Source organism: Dendrobates tinctorius, unplaced genomic scaffold (assembly GCF_039654945.1).
Source record: "Dendrobates tinctorius isolate UK_male_01 unplaced genomic scaffold, ASM3965494v1 ptg000086l, whole genome shotgun sequence".
Classification (NCBI taxonomy): Eukaryota; Metazoa; Chordata; class Amphibia; order Anura; family Dendrobatidae; genus Dendrobates; species Dendrobates tinctorius.
This window is the reverse complement of record NW_027361754.1, coordinates 48,752,481-48,771,551: the sequence shown is the minus strand read 5'-3', so window position 1 is coordinate 48,771,551 and position 19,071 is coordinate 48,752,481. Positions and strand designations below refer to the sequence as shown.

Genomic DNA, 19,071 nt, shown 5'->3' with positions numbered 1-19,071 from the left:
TAATTGTAATCAGTGATCCCCATCACTAACGTTGTTCAGCGGGTTATCTGCACCTGTAAGCGACAAATGCTGGCCTTTTCAGTGTAGCGCACATGCAGCCACGGACATGTAAGGGCATGACACACCAGTTATTGGCCAATCTCATGTGACAGAGCCTCACGTGTCCCTCTAGTAAGCCGGACTCGGACCGCGGGGCATGACGGAGTCTCGTTCGTTAATGGAATTAAGCTTGCAATGTGTGCATCTTTTCTGTAGCTGGCATGGTTGAGGTTTCCCAGGTGGAGTCGAATTTAACCGTAGGCTCCACTCCTGGTGGTGCCCTTCTGGACATTCCTTTAAGGTTTAGCTTTGCAACCATACTGCCCACATAAAACAAACACTTTGCCTTCATGAACGCTGTTTGGAGGGTCATGACTCGTGGGAATAACGCCGCCCAATCAGTTAACCTGCTAGAGAGATCCTTCGTTGCTCCCAAGCATGACATCACACTCCCTAGGAGGAAGGTAATGCCACTGTGGTGACCGTACTCCTGGGGGCGACACAAGTGCACTGATGCCCAGCCACTGCTCGATGAATCTGCTGGTACATTGACCCAGACCACTACATTCCCCTCGCACGCTACACGGCCTGAATCTGACCCTGATGAAACTCAGGTTACCCTTCCCATATACAGTTCCATCTTACACGGTGACAAAGAGGAAGCTGCAGCTGAAAGTGCAGGTTCGGCCCACCCGCCATCAGACACACCACCGTACTATCAGGGGCCCTGTGCTAGTGTCGTCGCCAACGAGTGGGCCCCCCCTGCTTGCTCAGGATCACAGCACTTGCAAGGTTGAAATACTGTGCAGTGAGATGGAAGATGGGGACGACGAGGAGTCCAGACTAGTACAGGGATTCCCTAGCGAGGAGACTTATTTGATTGTTTTCAATGTTGGGACAGCAATTTTTGGGGAGCACTATACTCTGGAGAATGATAGATGGGGCCCACCATACACTGGAACATTCCAAAGGTGGACATCAGACACTGGAGCAGAATTTACAGGGCCCATTATACACTAGAGCATTAGAAATGGGGCCCATTATGTTTGGAGCATTATTCGGGCCCATAAGACAGTGGAGCTTCATCCATGGGGACCAACATATACTGTAGCATTATGTGGAGCTCATCATATACTGTTTCAAACATTATATGGGACCAATGATTCTGTATGGAGAAATAGATGGGCCTCGTCATGAGATGTAAAAAGTGAAGTATTTTTCATTGTACTATACCGCTATTTCTCTGCCGTATCGGAGCATGATGAGTTGTGGTATGTGTTAAAGGGGCGCTCTTTCGCCCAGGGCACATGAAAACCTGGAGCCAGCCCTACCCCCCACAACTTTAGCCAAATAACCCCCATTTTTCAGTGCGTAACTTGTATTATGAAGTTAATTAAGGTTGACAAGCAAGAAGAATTGATGCTTTTGGCATTCAAATGGGCACTGTAGGTGTGTTTCCTGTCCTCCTCTCACTGCCGACTTTTATTCCCCATTGACTTACATTGGGTTTCGTGTTTCGGGACGACCCCGACTTTTCCCTATAATTGGCCGATCTTGCTCGACCCGACTTTTGGAAAAGTCGGGTTTCACGAAACGAAACTCGACCCTAAAAAAACAAAAGTCACTCAACTCTACTTAGTGTATATTGTTACATTTATTGATATGTCTTTATTGTAAAGTATTCTGTCTTCATGTTGTACAGGTTTATTACTACGCAGATACAATATACGCACAAGCCGGAGTGCCGGATGAGACCGTTCAGTATGTAACGGTGGCCACAGGATCGGTCAACGTTCTCATGACTTTGGCTGCGGTGAGTCCAGTGTTTTGTGAATTACTTGTCAGCAGTGAGCACAAGACAAGGTCGTGGGTTTCCGGACAAAATTGTTGGGAAAAGACATCTTTACTTCACTTTCATCTACTTTGATTCTGTGCTAATATTGTTGTCTCATGAAGACAGAACTTGTCCATTTACCCGATTAGGGCATTTTATTATTATTATTATTATTATTATTATTAATAATATTATTGGTCTTCAGCTCAATCTCAAGCCATTGTGACTTGATGGATGAAGTCTTTGTAGGAAGATGGATGTTGTGTAAGCCTAGATAGGTCCACAAGGATCTTTTCGACAGTTATCTTGATAGTATCAAGCCATCGGTTGCAGGTCTTCCTCTTCGCCTTGTTTCTTCTTGTCTTCTGATGTCCTTCTCCAGTGATTGCTCTCTTTGTATGATGCGTCCAAAGTAGGCAACTCGTAGCTTGGTGATCCTTACTTCTGTAAGGAGGAAGACTGGGCTGCGGGTACCTGCATTGAGCCGAGTCTGGAACTGTCGAGGTTGCGTCCCATGTTGTCGAGCGGGAAGGAATAGGGGACCGGACAGACCCCATGACCCGGGAAGAGGGGTGTGTTTAAGGGGAACAGAGAGCCAAAAGCGCGCGAAGCAGGAGATGGTTTCCCGCCGTCAGGGAGAGTGCTTCAGGGTGAGCAGCGCACTCCGCATCCAGCTCCGTCGAGCCGAGACGGTCAACGTCCACATTTATCTGCACGCACCAGTGGGACTGGGACTGAGACGAGCGCCGTGCACCCAGATAAGCGACGGGCAGTGCTTGTACAGACAAGTCTGAGCCACATACAGGACTCTGGGGCGCATTTCCCTCGCTGACCAGCGCGCATCAGCACATGTGTGTTCCAGGGACTCCTGCAGCTTCTTTGACTTCGGCTGTGCAGGCTTATGGACTGGTGGCTCAGGGCGTAAAAACGGAGACCGCCCGCTACCGCCAGAAGACGGATCACTAATATCGGACCACACTGGAGGACTCTACACCAGCCGTTGCCGGAACTACAACCCTCATCGAACTGTGTACTAAGGAGTACCAACAAGAGCCACGATGTGTTGTTTGAACTTTAGACTGTCGCATTAGTTCTTACTATTTCTTTAACTCTTGTTCACTGTTTTATTATCTCCCTGCAAGGAGATTACTCCATCATTACTGTTAAACTAAATAATAACGTTATACCATACTACTCTGCAATCCCTGCTTACTGCATCTCAGCACCTGCTTACACTTCCAGTGACATGTCTGGCTTGATTTGTTCCAAAATTGATTCATTTGTTCTTCTTGTCACCCATGGTATTGATCACATCCTTCTCCAGCACCACATTTTGAAGGCATTGATTAGGGCATAAGGACGTTATATTGGAACTCCCTTATTAGGCTGAGTGAAGAGCCGCTCTCTAATATTATGTACATATCACAATTTTTATGAGGATTCCACCTAGAACCCGCCTGAGAAAGAGCCAAAGAGAATGAATATATGCACAGCAACGTTAGAACGAATTGTACACATGCTCCGTCTTTTGTAATTTGTTTTATCCTCTTCAAACTTTGAAAGCCAGGAAGCAGCTAAAAGAAGTGACCAGTCCATTCTTCTGGATGCTTTCACTTGGAAAACCGCCACTGTGCTGTATATGGAATAAAAAAAAAAGGACGTAAAAAACAAACAAACGTTACACCAATGTTTTAAAGACGCCGATTGCACATACCCTAAGAGTGGTTCTTGGTCCGACTGACTTGGTCCACTTTTGCATTACATGATCAGATGAATGTCCACCAGGTTCATGCCCCCTGCAGTGGAAACACTGGTTTCCCTGACCAAATCAACTATTTTCCAAGAGTGTTTGGAAAAGGATTTGGGGCAATCAACAAAGAGTCAGACCCTTAAGAGTGGGCGCACTTAGTATTTAAAATAAACTGCATGTTGGCTAATCAGCAGAACAGGCTAACAGCAAGAGTCCCTGCTGCTTTAATATCTAAATAAAAGGGGCGATCTCCGTGTGACTCAGTTCCCCCTTTTTACTGCGCATCCTGACTTACCAACTCTACTGGCGCTGTCCTGGAAGGCCATACATCTGCCTTGATAAAAGGCATCAATCATGGACCACTTGTGCCCAATACACTTCTCCATTTTCCAGATCTATAGATAAGTTCCATAAAGAACAATGCAGGAGCATGGAGGAGGTGAGACCATACAGGCATGGCACCTGGCACATTTAGTACCCCAGTCATAGTAGAAGCCACTTTCTTCTACTATTATTAGATATTAATGTTTGTATATAGCCTGATATTCCATATGTATCATGTTTCCCTTCTTTCTCTAGATCTTCATTGTGGACTCGTGGGGGAGAAGATTACTCCTGCTCCTTGGCTTTGGGATTTGCTGCACCGCGTGTGTGGTGTTGACTATTGCACTTGTCTATCAGGTGGGAGAGTTGAGTCTTTAGAAGAGAATGCAGTGATACTTGAGAAATCTGATATGTATTTTTTTCTTTAGTGGGGTCTGTAGGTAACAAATTTGTGATGGTAATTGGAATGAGTGCTTTGCTGACATCATCAAAATTGCCTGGTCCATGTAATGTATGGAAGTGCTGGCTCCACCAAAGTGGAGTACATGCTGAGTAGGAGACTTCCTGCTTTGATGACTTTATAGTCTAGGGCTTGTTTCCGGCCCTGATAAAGGGGTAGTAGAATTATTAGGCCAAAAACTGGGGTCTCCCAAACTGTGGTTCACCTGCATTCGCTGCCAAAGTGTGATAATTCCCATCCCGTTTCACATGGGACAATACGGCCACACAGTTGGAACTTGTGAAATCAGCCTTATGGGACATACATACAAACTCAGCCTATATGTGTCATCAGAAAATTATCATTTGTTTAAACCTGTTAAATGCAGTGCATTTTTTTAAATAGTTTTTTTAATTTTTGTTCAATTTTTCGTATCAATTTCTTTATTAAAACATTAGAAATAATTTCATAAGCAATAATATACTATCTGACCTTATTTAATTGTACAAAAGTATTTACTGCTCATGCTTTGAACTAGGCAAAGGTCATTGTGCATACAGGGGAAGAAGGTGAGCTGTGACATTTTCTGATAACATATTTTCCATCATTTTGTCATATTTGTCATTTGCATTCTTTAGGGCAATATACAATGCTATAAAAAAGGGTTTGCCCCCTTCTTGATTTCCTATTCTTTCATGTTTGTCACACTTAAATGTTTCTGATCACCAAACAAATGTAAATATTAGACAAAGCTAACACAAGTAATCATAAAATGCAGTTTTTAAATGAAGGTCTTTATTATTAAGGGAAAAAGAAATTCAAACCTACAGTGGCCCTGTGTGAGAAATTGATTCCCCCTAAACCTACTAACTGGTTGGGCCAACCTTAGCAGCAACAACTGTAATCAAGCTTTTGCAATAACTGGCAAAGAGTCTTCTGCAACACTCTGGAAACATTTTGGCCCACTCATCTCTGCAGAATTCTTGTAATTCAGCCACACTGGAGGGTTTCCGAGCATGAACCGCCTTTTTAGGGACATGCCACAACATCTCATTCGGATTAAGGTCAGGAATTTGACTAGGTCACGCCAAAGTCTTAATTTTTGCTTGTCTTAAGCCATTCAGAGGTGGACTTGCTGGTGTGTTTTGGATCATTGTCCTGCTGCATAACTCATGTGCGCTTCAGCTTGAGGTCATGAACAGATGGCTGGACATTCTCCTTCAGGATTTTTTGGTAGACAGCAGAATTCATGGTTTCATTTACCACAGCAAGTCTTCCAGGTCCTAAAGCATGAAAACTGCCCCAGACTATCACGCTACCACCATCATATTTTACTGTTGGTATAACATTTGGGAATGTTTAGTTTGCAAAAGAGAAGACTGAGAGGAGACTTAATTGCTGTCTACAAATATCTAAAGGGCTGTCACATTGTAGAAGGATCAACTTTATTCTCATTTGCACAAGGAAAGACTAGAAGCAATGGGATGAAACTGAATGGGAGGAGACACAGATTAGATATTAGAAAAAACTTTTTGACAGTTAGAGTGATCAATGAGTGGAACAGGCTGCCACGAGAAGTGGTGAGTTCTCCTTCAATGGAAGTCTTCAAACAGAGGCTGGACAGACATCTGACTGGGATGATTTAGCGAATCCTGCTTTGAGCAGGGGGTTGGACCAGATGGCCCAGGAGGTCCCTTCCAACTCTATGATTCTATGATTCTATGTGCCTTTTTCAGAAATGGTGTGTTAGTTCTAAGCCAGATGTAATGAGACATATGTTTGTATTTCGCTTTCCAATAATAGTAATAAATACCTTTAGAAACTTTTGTATTTACTTGTGTTATCTTTGTCTAATATTTACATTGGTGCACAAACATCCAAAAGTATAGGAAATCAGAAGGGGTCAAACGCTTTTTTATACCACTGTACGATCTTTTCATAATCAGTTTATAATTTTTTATAAAATTAACAACTTTGGATGTTATATAGAATTAATTATTGAATATTCTGTTGGGCCTAATCCCAAATCCTTTTTTTTGTCAGACAACCGTACACTGGATGCCGTACCTTAGCATTGCCTGTGTCATCATCTATGTTATAGGTCATGCCATTGGACCAAGTGAGTGATGTTATTCTAATCTGTGTCAGTGTCAGCCCAGAATGACTGTTCAAACCAAGCACAGGTTGAAGTCGCATTGTCATGCTTAACCCCTTCCCCACATTCAAAGTATATATATGTCATGGTTTTGAAGGATTTCCCGACCGATGAGGTATATATATGCCATGGCGTCCGCGGGAGCTCCTGTACGAGGGCGATTGCCGACAGGTGTTCAGCCGATATGACAGCTGACACTTGGCAGTTTAACACCCTATTTATATAGCACCATTAATTCCATGGTGCTGTACATGAGAAGGGGGGGTTACATACAAAGTTATAGATATCGTTAACAGTAAACAAATTTACAATGACAGACTGGTGGTACAGAGGGGAGAGGACCCTGTCCTTGCGGACTTACATTCTACGGGATAGTGGGGAAGAGAAAGAAGGTCGGGGATGCAGCAGCTCGGGTGGTGATGAGGCGGCAGCTCAGGCGGTGGTGAGGCGGCAGAATGGTCATAGCAGGCTTTAAGCTTTCCTGAAAAGATGGGTTTTCAGGTTCCGTTTGAAGGATCTGAGGGTGGTGGATAATCGGACATGTCGAGGCGTGGAATTCCAGAGGATAGGGGATATTCGGGAGAAATCTTGGAGGCGGTTGTGAGAGGAAATAAGTGTGGAGGAGAGTATGAGATCTTGGGAGGATCGAAGATTACGTGAGGGAAGATATTGGGAGATTAGTTTAGAGATATAGGGAGGAGAAAGGTTGTGGATGGCTTTGTAGGTCAGTGTTAGTAGCTTAGATAGATCGATAGATATCAATCACTGCATTTAGAAGGCAGGGAGAGAGAGGGAGCCCCCTCTGTTCAGCACCCTTGTGATGTCATCACGAGGGTCTGATCATTGCAATGGTGACCTGACATCGACATGACGACATCCGGTTCACAAATCTACAGCAAGCCCCTCAGACGATGCTGAGAGAATGGCCTAAGGACCTTGTGTCAGTCAGAACTGACATCACAGTGCTTTATACCAGCGATCAGACTGCTGAAAGTCAAAATCCCATAGAGGGGCTAAGTAAAAAAAAGTAAGCAAACAAATTGTAAAAATACAGCAAAAAAAAAAAAAAAGACAAAATATATATATTTTGTACCCATAAATAAGTACCGTATTTTTATGTAAAAAATAAAAAAAGTACACATTTGGTATTATGTCTGGAACAACCCCCGACATATAAATCTTTCCCATTAGTTAACCTGTTCAGTGAACACCATAAAAAATAAGGAAAAAAAAGGCAAAAAAAAATTCTTTCATCAATCGAACAAAAAATGGAAAAAAAACACAATCAAAAAGAGGAATTTAAATAAAAATGGTACCAGTGAAAACATACGGTAATCTTGTCCCGCAAAAAAAAAAAAAAAAAAGCCACCATGCAACTCCATCTGCACAAAAATAATAGTTTTAGCTCTCAGAATAAAGCTATGCAAAAATAATAATTATTTTTTCTATAAAACATAAAAAATGCTATAAATGTGGTATCGCTGCAATGGTACTGTCTCGAAGAATAAAGCCTTCTTATCAATTTTATGACAAGCGGAACAGCATAAAAAAAAAAAAACTCCTGAGTTGCTGATGTTTGTTTATTCTGCCTCCTAAAAATCGGAATAGAAAGCGATCAAAAAGTGTCATGTGGCCAAAAATGGTACCAATAAAAACACTAACTTAAGCCCCAAAAATCAAACCCTCACATAACTCTGTCAGCAAAAATATTGAAACATTATAGCTCTCAAATATGGTGATGCAAAATCTTGTTTTTGGAAAAAAAAAAAAAGCGTTTTTTAGTGTGACAGCAATCAGACCTAAAAACCGATATAAATCTGGTGTCACTGTAGTCGCATCAACCCGAAGAGTGAAGTCGTCTAATCACTTATAAAAAAAAAAAAAATTCACATGCTTTTGATTTTTTTCATTCTGCTTCCCAAAAATCGCAGTAAGGCTTGGCTCACATTTATCCTGCGCTCTGTGCTGAGTGCTTGCACCAGGGTATCTGTGTAAATCTCTGAAATACGCGATTCAGACAGAACCTCTGGCAGAAGATTCCCTATAATGAGGCAGATGGAGACACTGTGGACGCCGTCTGACCTATGATCCGGTGGTGTGGGTCTTTTTTAGGATTGCATAAAAGTGCCATCGGCCACTTTGTTTGTGCACCTCAGAAAATAAGGACATTGCTGAACAGAGTTCAGAGTCCACAGTTAGGGTACTGTTACACTTAGCGATGTTATGTACCAGCGATCCCGACAACTATATGGATCGCTGGTGCATCGCTAAGTGGTCGCTAGTGAGCTGCCACACAGGCAGATCTCACAAGCGACATAGCAGGGGTCGGGGGTCGCTACTTACCTGTCAGACGCGGCGATCCTGACGTTCTCCCGCCCGCGTCCACACGCCGCTCGTCGGCGCCACAGGAAGCCCAGCAGGAAGCTGACGACGAGAAATGGTCCAGGACGTTCTCACACGACCAGCGTGGGAGCGGTCAGACGTAAGTATCAGACTATAACGTCACAAAATCGGTGACGTTACAACGATATTGCTGGCGATATTGCTATGTGTAATGGGGGCTTTACTCTGCTGCCTCATTATAGTTAATGGATCCCTAGGGGGTTTCATCTGCATTACGTCATTCGGAGATTTAGATGGAAACCCCCGATGTAATGTAGCGCACAGGATAAATGTGATCCAATACATTATGTAAAAATGTTCCCAATAAAAGCTTCAACTCAATCCACAAAAAAGCAAGGCCTCAATCATGTCTGTCATCTGTTAACGGAAATAAAGGGAGCTTCCACGTTACTGGTAGTACAAAGGCTCTGAAAAAGCAAAATGACTCCTCACCCCCCCAAAAGAAATCCAGTGAATTCTGCATTCCTAATATAAAACCAAATGCCCCCCTCCCTCCTGAGCCCCACAGTGTGCCTAAGCTACATAAAGCATCCACATATTTGGCATTTCTGTAGCAATGAGAGCCCGTCTAATTTACACCTGCATGTCTCCTGAAGCATGAGCTGGGCATGATGTACAGGACACTATAATAGCAGATTTGCAATTTTCATGTCACATCATTTGCTGCTGCTTATTTCTGGAAAACACCCATGAAGTCAAATCGTCACTACACCTGTAGATAAATTCCTAAAGGAGTATAATTTTAAAAATGGGTTCACTTAAGGGAGATTCTGCACTTCGAGCATTTAGGGGCTCTGTATATGGAGTCTGCAAACTATTCTAGGAATATCTGCTCTCCAGCAGGCAAACAGCACTCCATTCCTCCCGAATCTCGCCGTGTCAGTAAGCAGTTCTGCACACATATGGGGTACTTCCACATTCAGCAGAAATGGTGGAAATACCCAAGGATGCTAAAACAAAATAATTTTTGTGGTGAAAATGTAATTATTTTTCTTCACTGCCCAATGGTATAAAATTCTGTGACACATGTGGTGTCATTATGATCACTGCACCCCTAGTTGAATTCATTGAGAGGTGTAGTTTGTAAAATGGGGTCACTTATGGGGGGGGGGGTCTGTTGTTCTGGCACTTCAGGGTTCTCCCAGTGGGTCATGGCACTCGTAAACAGTAAAATTTGACCTAAATTATGGCACTCCTTACCTTCTTAGTTATTCACTGTGCCTCAAAAGTAGTTCCTGATTACAAGTAGGGTATTGGCGTACTCCGGAGAAATTGCATAACAAATTGTATGGTGCAATTGTTCCTGATACTCTTGGGAAAATAAAAAAAATTGTGGCTAAAAGAACATTTTTGTGGGAAAATTGTGATTTTCCATGGCTCTACATGATAAACTCCTGTGACGCACCTGTGGGTTCAAGGTGCTCAACACATTTAGATTCATTCCTTGAGGGGGGTCTAGTTTTCAAAATGGGGTCAATTGTGGTTTTTTTTTCACTGTTTAGGCTCATCATGGGCTCTCCAACCGCGACATGGCGTCTGCTAATTATTCCAGCAAATATTTATTTGAAAAAGTCAAATGGCGCTCCTTCCCTTTCGAGCCCTGCCGTGCACACACAGTCATTTTCCTCCACATATTGGGTATCGGTGTACTCAGGAGAAACCGCACAATAAATTTTACAGTAAATTTTCTCCTGTTACCCTTGTGAAAGTTCAAAATTTGGGGCTAATAGAACATTTTTCTGGGAAACGTGACTTTTTATTTTCACGGCTCTGCGTTATAGACGTCTGTGAACCACCTGGGGATCAAGGTGCGCAATACACATCCAGATACATTCTTTAAGGGATCTACTTTCCAAAGTGGAGTCACTTGGTCAATAGGGTTTGCTTAAAATTTTTCAAATATTAGTTTTCTACAGCCCCTGTTTATCACTATACATACAAACTACAGAGTGAGGTAACGGTGGATCCTATAGTGAGCTCAGCTGACAGAACAGTCTGTACCCTTTTATTTATTCTCCCCTAAACTCCTCTAAGCTAATATGTGACCAAAACTTTGTTGCAATCATAAAATAGCTAAGTTTAGGGGTACGACAGTTTTGATCATAAATAAAAGATCATTTAAAAAAAAAAAAAAAAAAAAAGATCCAGCCATCAGCTCACTGATATATTCAAAGTAACCTCATTTCACAATTTTTCTGTGTACAGTGATACATAGAGGCTGTGGAAGCCCAAAAGTTCAACATTTGTAATGAAACCCTAATGGGAAAAAGTGTTTGTTTTTTTTGCCAAAAATAACCGGATTACTTACCGGTAATACTCTTTTGTAGAGTCCACGACAGCACCCACTGAGAGAGGGGATCCGCCACAGGAACAGCAAACCTACAGAGAGATAAATGGGGCGGTCCCCCTCGCTCCCTCAGTTTGTATTACCGAGAACAACGGAGGAACCGCCATACATGTTTTAGTCATTTTGTTTGGGCGATTCATATATCTAGCCTTTACATTCGCTAAGTTTAATCATATATTAAATTCTAATTACAATCTCCACCACCAAAGGAGACCCATGTGTGAAAACATTTTTTACGGGAGGGAAGTGAGCGGGTGCTGTCGTGGACTCTACAAAAGAGTATTACCGGTAAGTAATCCGGTTTTTCCTCTTCGCCACGACAGCACCCACTGAGAGATATCCAGAGATAATCACTTGGGAGGGCACACCGTGTTAAGGACCGATCTACCAAAGGTCAAATCCTCTGTAGAGGACAAATCTAGTCTATAGTGACTATAGAAGGTAGATGGAGAAGACCAGGTTGCAGCCTTACATATTTGTTCAATTGGGACGTTTGCTCTCTCGGCCCAGGAGGATGATATGGCTCTAGTAGAGTGTGCCTTAATCCCCAGCGGAGGGTCTTCTCCTTTTGCCAAATATGCCATTGTGATCGCATCTCTAATCCACCTTATGTGCCTGTTGTAACTCCAGACCCCTTTCTGTTGCCCTGGAAGGAGACAAAAAGAGACCTACTCTGCCTCCAGGGACTGGTCCTATCAAGGTAGGCTAGTACAGCTCTCCTCACATCTAAGGTGTGATATTTCACCTCATCCTGGTTTGACGGGTTCTCATAGAAGGAAGGTAGGCATATCTCCTGAGACCTATGAAATTTAGTTGCCCGTTTGGGAAGGTAGGACGGGTCTGTCTTCAAAATCAGTCTGTCTCGTGTTATTGACAGGAACGGAGGGTCTACTGATAGAGCATGAAGATCACTTACTCTTCTAGCTGATACTAAAGCTACTAGTGTAGCAGTTTTCAATGAGAGGCACTTCACTGATGCCGACTTTATGGGCTCAAACGGGGCCTGAGTAAAGGCATCCAAAACCAGAGTAAGGTTCCATGCCGGAAGCCGAGGAATATGCACCGGTTCTGATCGTTGACAAGCTGAAGCAAAACGGTTTACCCATCTATTTGCTGCCACGTTATAGTTAAATAGGGCTCCTAGGGCCGATATATGGACCTTTAGAGTATTAACTGAAAGGCCCAATTCTCGGCCTCTTTGAAGAAACTCTAAGATGGGCGTAATGGGTACTTCACCGGCTAGCTCTGCTGGGTGAAAGGCCAGGAATTTTCTCCACACCTTAGCGTATATTCTTGTAGTAGACTCTTTTCTACTTTGTAGCAGGGTATTAATCAGGTTTTCCGAAAAGCCCTTCTGCTTCAATAGTTCCCTTTCAAATTCCAGGCCGCTAGGTGTAGGGATTTGGCCTGTGGATGGTAGCAGGGTCCCTGCGAGAGAAGATCCTGGTGCAGCGGCAGGATCCACGGGTCGGTTATTGACATGGCTCTCAGCCATGAAAACCACGGCCTTTTGGGCCAAAACGGGGCTATCAAGATGACCCTCGCCCTCTCTTGTCTTATTTTCCTGACTACTGTTGGAAGTAGAACCATTGGAGGGAAGGCATAGGCTAGCCGGAATGCCCAGGGTGCTTGGAGGGCATCTAGAATGTCTGGGTTGTCTGACCTGTAGAGCGAAGCGAACTTCTTTACTCGTCTGTTGGCTCTGGTGGCAAACAGGTCTATCTCTGGTCTGCCCCATTCTGTCGCTATTGTCTCGAAGACGTGCCTGCTGAGGACCCACTCGCCCTGATATAGGACCTGGCGACTGAGATAGTCTGCTTGAGAGTTGTCTACTCCTCTTATGTGGAGTGCCGACAAGGAGTGAAGATGTACCTCGGCTATCTCTAGGATCTCTTCCGCGATAGACATCAACGGTCCCGACCGCGTACCTCCCTGTCGGTTTATATAGGCCACTGCGGTGGTATTGTCTGTCTGGATTCTCACGTGGGTTCTTCTTAACTGCGGGAGAAATTGAGATATCGCATAGTAAATTGCTTTTAGCTCCTTTACATTAGAGGAGGTTTCTATCTCATGTTTACGCCACCGGCCTTGTATCATGTGCTCCTCCAGGTGGGCCCCCCAACCTAAGGGGCTAGCATCCGTGGTGAGCACCTTGGAGGGAGTTACCCACCATTGCACTCCCTTAGACAAATTGGTAGGATTTAACCACCACTTTAGGGATTTAACAACTTCTGGCGATAGGGACATCCTCCCTTCCAACCGCCCCTGCAGTCTCTCTGTTTCCTGCAGAATAGCCCACTGTAGTGTTCTAGAGTGGAACTGGGCCCATTGCACCACTGGGATGCACGATATCAGGGACCCCAGCAAGGACATACCCTGTCTCAATGATATTACGGGTCTTCCTGTAGTATTCTGTATCTTATTGATTATGGCCACTGCTTTAGCGTCTGGTAGAAAGCACTTCTGACTTACAGAATCTACTTGCAGGCCTAGGAACCTCTGACAGGTAACTGGTTCTAGTCTGGACTTCTCCCAGTTGATTAGCCACCCTAGCGTTTGTAGGGATGAGATAATCTTAGCCATTCTTGTTTTGCACTGAGAAACAGAATTCCCTACTACGAGCAGGTCGTCCAAGTAAGGGACCACTAGTGTGTCATTCAGCCTTACATACGACATCACTTCCAGCATCAATTTGGTAAATACCCGAGGAGCCATGGATAGCCCGAATGGCATTGCCACAAACTGGAAATGCTGAATCCGACCCTTGAACCAAACCGCTACCCGCAGGAACTTCTGGTGCTCTCGGTATATGGGTAGATGGTAATAGGCATCCTTTAGGTCCAAGACTGCCATGTAACACCTGGGAAACAAAAGTTTTATTGCAGAATTTATTGACTCCATCTTAAATGGCCTCAGCCTTAAGAAGGTATTAAGCTTCTTTAAATTTATTATGGTCCTAAAAGAGCCATCTGGTTTTGGGACTAAAAATAGAGGAGAATAAAAGCCCATTCCTTCTTCGTCCTCTGGGACCTCTATCAGGACCTGTTTAGTTAGTAATACTGCAATCTCCATCTCCAGTGCTTCCTGCTGTATCTGGGACTTCATGGAAGTCAATAGGAAGAAGTTCGGTGGATGCCGAACAAATTCTAGTTTTAGGCCCGATGAGACGATATCAATGGCCCATGGGTTTGATGTTACCTTCCCCCATTGGTGGCTGAATTCCAGTAGTCTGCCACCTACCGGTGTACTGGTATTAGCGGAACCTGTCTCCTCTGAAGGGACGCTTCCCAAATAGATTGCCCCTCTGTTTGGGGTCCTTATTTCCCCAGCAATCCTGGGTTTTAAAGTCTTTCTTTTTGCCAAACTGCGGCTTTCTGTAGGACCTCCTATTAAAGGGAATATACGGGTTAGGAAAACCTTTTTTTCTCTCCCGCTTTTGTTAAAATCTCGTCCAGTTCCGTGCCAAATAGGTACTTACCCTGGCAGGGTATAGCACACAGTTTAGTTTTTGTCTGCGTGTCCCCTTTCCACCCCTTCAATCATAAGGCCCGCCGGCCCGCATTGGTTAGCCCTGCTGCTCTAGCCGATAAACGGAGAGAGTCCGCTGAGGAATCGGAGAGGAAGGCCGCTGCTCCTTTAATGAGGGGCATAGAGGACAGGAGTTTATTCCTGGCCACTCCGTTTTTAATATTGTCCTCTAGGTCATTCAGCCATACCAACATTGATCTTGCTGTGCACGTGGCTGCTATTGCGGGCTTAAAAGCTGCCGTACATGCTTCCCAGGATCGTTAAAAGGAGTGTATCGGTCTTACGATCTAATGAGTCAGCCAAAGTTCCTGAATCCTCTACCGGCAGGGAGGATCTACGAGAGGTAGAGGCCACCGCCGCATCCACTTTGGGGGCTCTCAACCAAGCTGTCAATTCCTCATCGTCAAACGGATATTTACGCTTTGACGTTAAGGGGAGGAAGGTTCTCTGCCCCTGTTTTTCCCACTCCCTTTTCACCAGCTCTTTTATAGCTGGGACCACTGGGAATGCTCGGACCTTTCTACGGGAAATGCCTGCAAACATTATGTCTTGTGGAGTCTTGGGGTCCTTACTCTCTGGTAGCCCCATGGTATTTCGGACAGACTTAACTAAGTTACTGACGCTGTCCGTAGGGAAACACACCGGCTCCTCGTCCTCTGAGGAAGGGTATTCCTGGGATCTATCAGAGTCTAGTTCCCCGGATTCTGACGGCGACTTTGACGCCGGCGAAGCTCCTCCTCTCGGTGAACTTATCTGTCTCACGGAGGAGTGACCCCCCAGACTACTGGAGCTGCCCAAGGCCCGTAGCTCTTCCCTAATTATCGCTCGGATATCCTCTTTCTCCCGTGAGGATTCCTCCTGTAAGGCCTCCTCAATACACGCTTGGCATAATCTTTTAGGGTGGCCGTCTGGGAGGGGCTGAGAACATAAGGCACACTCTCTATTTTTCGCCTTCTCTGTTCTTTTGGCCTAAAAAAGGGGGGTATGGACCAGAAAAAAGAAGGCCATCAGCTATTTATTCTGACTAAAAACACTCACCCGTGAGTCTCGTCAGCAAACTACCGGCTGCGGGGTCCGCGCCTCAGGCTGAGGCGAGGCGTGGGATGATTTCTTCTCCTTCCGTTTTTTCTCCAGGGGCTCAACTTGCCTGGAAGGTCCGCTAGATTCCTTCCTGGAGCTGCCACTTGTTCTGGTGCTGCTGCTTCTCCTTGTAGCACCGCTTTGTCTGCTGCCATGTGGGGATTCCACTGGCTGACTTAGCGGGAGCGAAGCTGGGTCATCTATGGATGAAATGACTGCGCACTGGCGCTGCCTCCGTGGCTTCTTTTTATAGCCTTTCCACTTTTTTTTTTTTTTTTTTTTTAATCCTCCATTTTTTTTTTATTTTTTTTTTAGCCCCTTCTGCGCATGCGCGGGCGTTCTCCCGTGAGCGCCGCCTCCTGCATTGATCCCGGAAGGCCTCCATACCCTTACTTCCGGGTTGCCTGCCTGGGAGCGCCGCTGGAAGCGCTGATGCAGCGGCCCCGACAGTGACACCACGGGCCCACACGTTAACCCCTCCAGGTATGACCTCCGGTAGCGCTGCCTGGCACAAACGCTCAGGCTCTTCTGCTTCCCTCGGGGGGAGGGGGTCCCTGATATGCCTAATGGCATTGTGTAATGCGTTCGTCCCCTTCCTGGGGGGGGTATACGCCCCTGTCCCCTCAGTGAGCCTTGGCACCTTCTTACCTCCGGCCTCACCCGCATTACCAGCTCTGGGGGGGGGGGGGGGGGGGAGGAACATCACCTCTCCGCCCGACGCTGCCTCCAGTCCTGGGGCCCCTGCTGCTCATATTATGCACGCAGGCGGCTACCAGACCAGGTATCCTCTCCTGCGGGTTCCTTCCTAGGAACAGGAAACCAAACTGAGGGAGCGAGGGGGACCGCCCCATTTATCTCTCTGTAGGTTTCCTGTTCCTGGGGCGGATCCCCTCTCTCAGTGGGTGCTGTCGTGGCGAAGAGGAAAAAAAAAAAATTACTTAAATGGAAAAGTATATATCCCTAGCATATGTTCATATTCTTCAACTGGCTTTAGTAATAACTATGTGGATTAGAAGATATTTCAGGTCTTTAGGTTCAATAGTAAGATAGTACAATATTAATTGGGGTTTGTGAATTTAAAAACCAAAAGAATAAGACAAGTTGCAGTACCCAGAGAGCCACATGAGAATTGGAGCCTAAATCTACAATAAAAGGAGACTCAGTGTTTCTAGAAAAGACCCAAAATCTTGGTTAAAAACCTTAATATTTGCCGCTATTTTTCCGAGGAGAAACATGGAGGTAGAACCAGATTGGATGCTACCGTATAGACATTTCTCCCTTTTTCCTTGTACTAGTTTCTCTTATTAAGGCTAGTTTCAGACTAGCGTTTTTGCCCGCAGCGCACGGCCACCGCTAAGCCCTGCCCCCTCTGGTCATCTCCTCCTAGTGGCGCACATTGCTGCATGCAATCTGCACACCCTATTTTTAGCATAGGGTGCGCAGACCGCGTTCTGGCCGTGCGCTAGTAGGATTTTGCATGCGCTGCACCCTTTTGACGGTGTGCCGAACGCACCATGTTGCATTTTGGTCCGCTTGGAGCACCGTCAAAAGGGCGCAGCACACGCAAAATCCTACTAGCGCACGGTCTGCGCACCCTATGCTAAAGATAGGGTGTGCAGATTGCATGCAGCGATGTGCGACACTAGGAGGAAATGACCGGAGGGGGCGCAACAGGGGCGGGACTTAGCAGCGGCCATGCGCTGCGAGCAAAAACGTTAGTCTGAAACTAGCCTAAGGACAATTTTTGTTTCTTAAGTGCATTTATTTGAAGATAAAAATATTTTTTGCAATTAGGGTATGTGCACACGCTGCAGATTCTGCTGCGTTTCCGCAGCGTTTTTGGCCGCTGCGGACCCGCAGCAGTTTTAGCTGCGGTGTACAGTACCATTCAAGTGAATGGTAAAAAAAAAAAAAAAAAAAAAACACGCTGTGTAGACGTTGCGGAAAAATCCGCGCGGATTTGCTGCGGTTTTGAAACCGCAGAAATAATTGACATGTCAATTCTTTCTGCGGAATCCGCAGCGGGTTCCTATCTCCACCATTGTGGAGATGGTGAATCCGCAGGACCAAACCGCAGTCAAAACCGCAGATAATCCACAGGTCTTTTGACCTGCGGTTTAACTGCGGTTTTTGCAAAATCCGTGCGGATTAATCCACAGCGGATTCCGCAGCGTCTGCACACACCCTTAGGTTTCTTTACAAATGTTGCACAGTTTGGCTTTTACAGATTTTACTTTCCTGCATTCAATTTTGAAGTGGTCTATGGTCATAAATCAGTACAGAAGAGCATAAAAAGACAAAAGATTAGCAAACTATCCTGACAGATGTTTAGAATGAGCTCACTGATGGATTCTCAGTTAACTCCTTCTGCAGCCAATAATAGACTGTGCAATGCTGAGGCTATAACCAGCATATGGTTCAATATTTTTAATTAAACCCAATTGCAAAACTGATTTTTAGCCCCAAATACATGCAGATAAGAAAAAAAAAAAAAAAAAAAAAAAAAAAAAAACCATGGTCTACAAAAGGTAGACAATCACTTTAAGGGTGGCATAATGTCCTAGATAGTTATGACATCTATTGTCTGGTTCCAGGTCCCATCCCCTATGTTGTCACCACTGAGATGTTTCGTCAGGCCTCCCGCCCTGCAGCCTTTATGGTGGCTGGCAGTGTACACTGGCTATCCAATTTCACAGTTGGACTCATTTTTGAGTTCCTGAGGGTGAGTTCTGTTTTGCAATATTTACTAAAAAAATGTATTAAAAAGTCTTCAATGTTTTCTTAATTGATCACTTGATTTTATTTTGTTGCAGAAAGGATTAGGTTCCTACTGTTTCATCCTTTTTGCTGCAATCTGTTTAGCGACTTTCCTCTTCATATTTTTTGTGGTTCCCGAAACGAAGGGTAAAACATTTTTGGAAATCAGTCAACTTATGGCAAAGAAAAATGGACTTGACGAAAAAACGGACAGCAAAGAAATCCAGGATCTGAACCCAGCGATAAAGGACACCACACTGGAGAAATCAGATATTGCCTTCAACACCCCTCTCTGATCATCTGTACCCCATAGTGTAAAACATTCATATGAAACTTTTTATAAAGTGTTTTTAAACATGATAACACTTCATTTGCTTTATTTTGATGTGATCCGTAAAAAAAAAAAAAAAAAAAA

General features: G+C 44.7%; 1 protein-coding gene across 3 annotated transcripts in view; it reads left to right on the top strand.

Annotated features, from left to right (window-relative positions):
• Positions 1-19,019, top strand: part of LOC141097871 (solute carrier family 2, facilitated glucose transporter member 5-like) — a 65,754-nt gene extending 46,735 nt beyond the window's left edge. For 2 of the 3 annotated variants that reach the window (XM_073585363.1, XM_073585365.1), the window contains 5 exons: positions 1,742-1,852; positions 4,203-4,304; positions 6,430-6,505; positions 18,494-18,621; positions 18,713-19,019. In XM_073585363.1, the coding sequence (XP_073441464.1) occupies positions 1,742-1,852; positions 4,203-4,304; positions 6,430-6,505; positions 18,494-18,621; positions 18,713-18,952 (657 nt within the window). In that variant the 3' untranslated portion in view covers positions 18,953-19,019. The remainder of the gene's footprint in view (positions 1-1,741; positions 1,853-4,202; positions 4,305-6,429; positions 6,506-18,493; positions 18,622-18,712) is intronic. The other variant, XM_073585364.1, reaches the window with a different exon arrangement.
• The last annotated feature ends 52 nt before the right edge of the window (positions 19,020-19,071 follow it).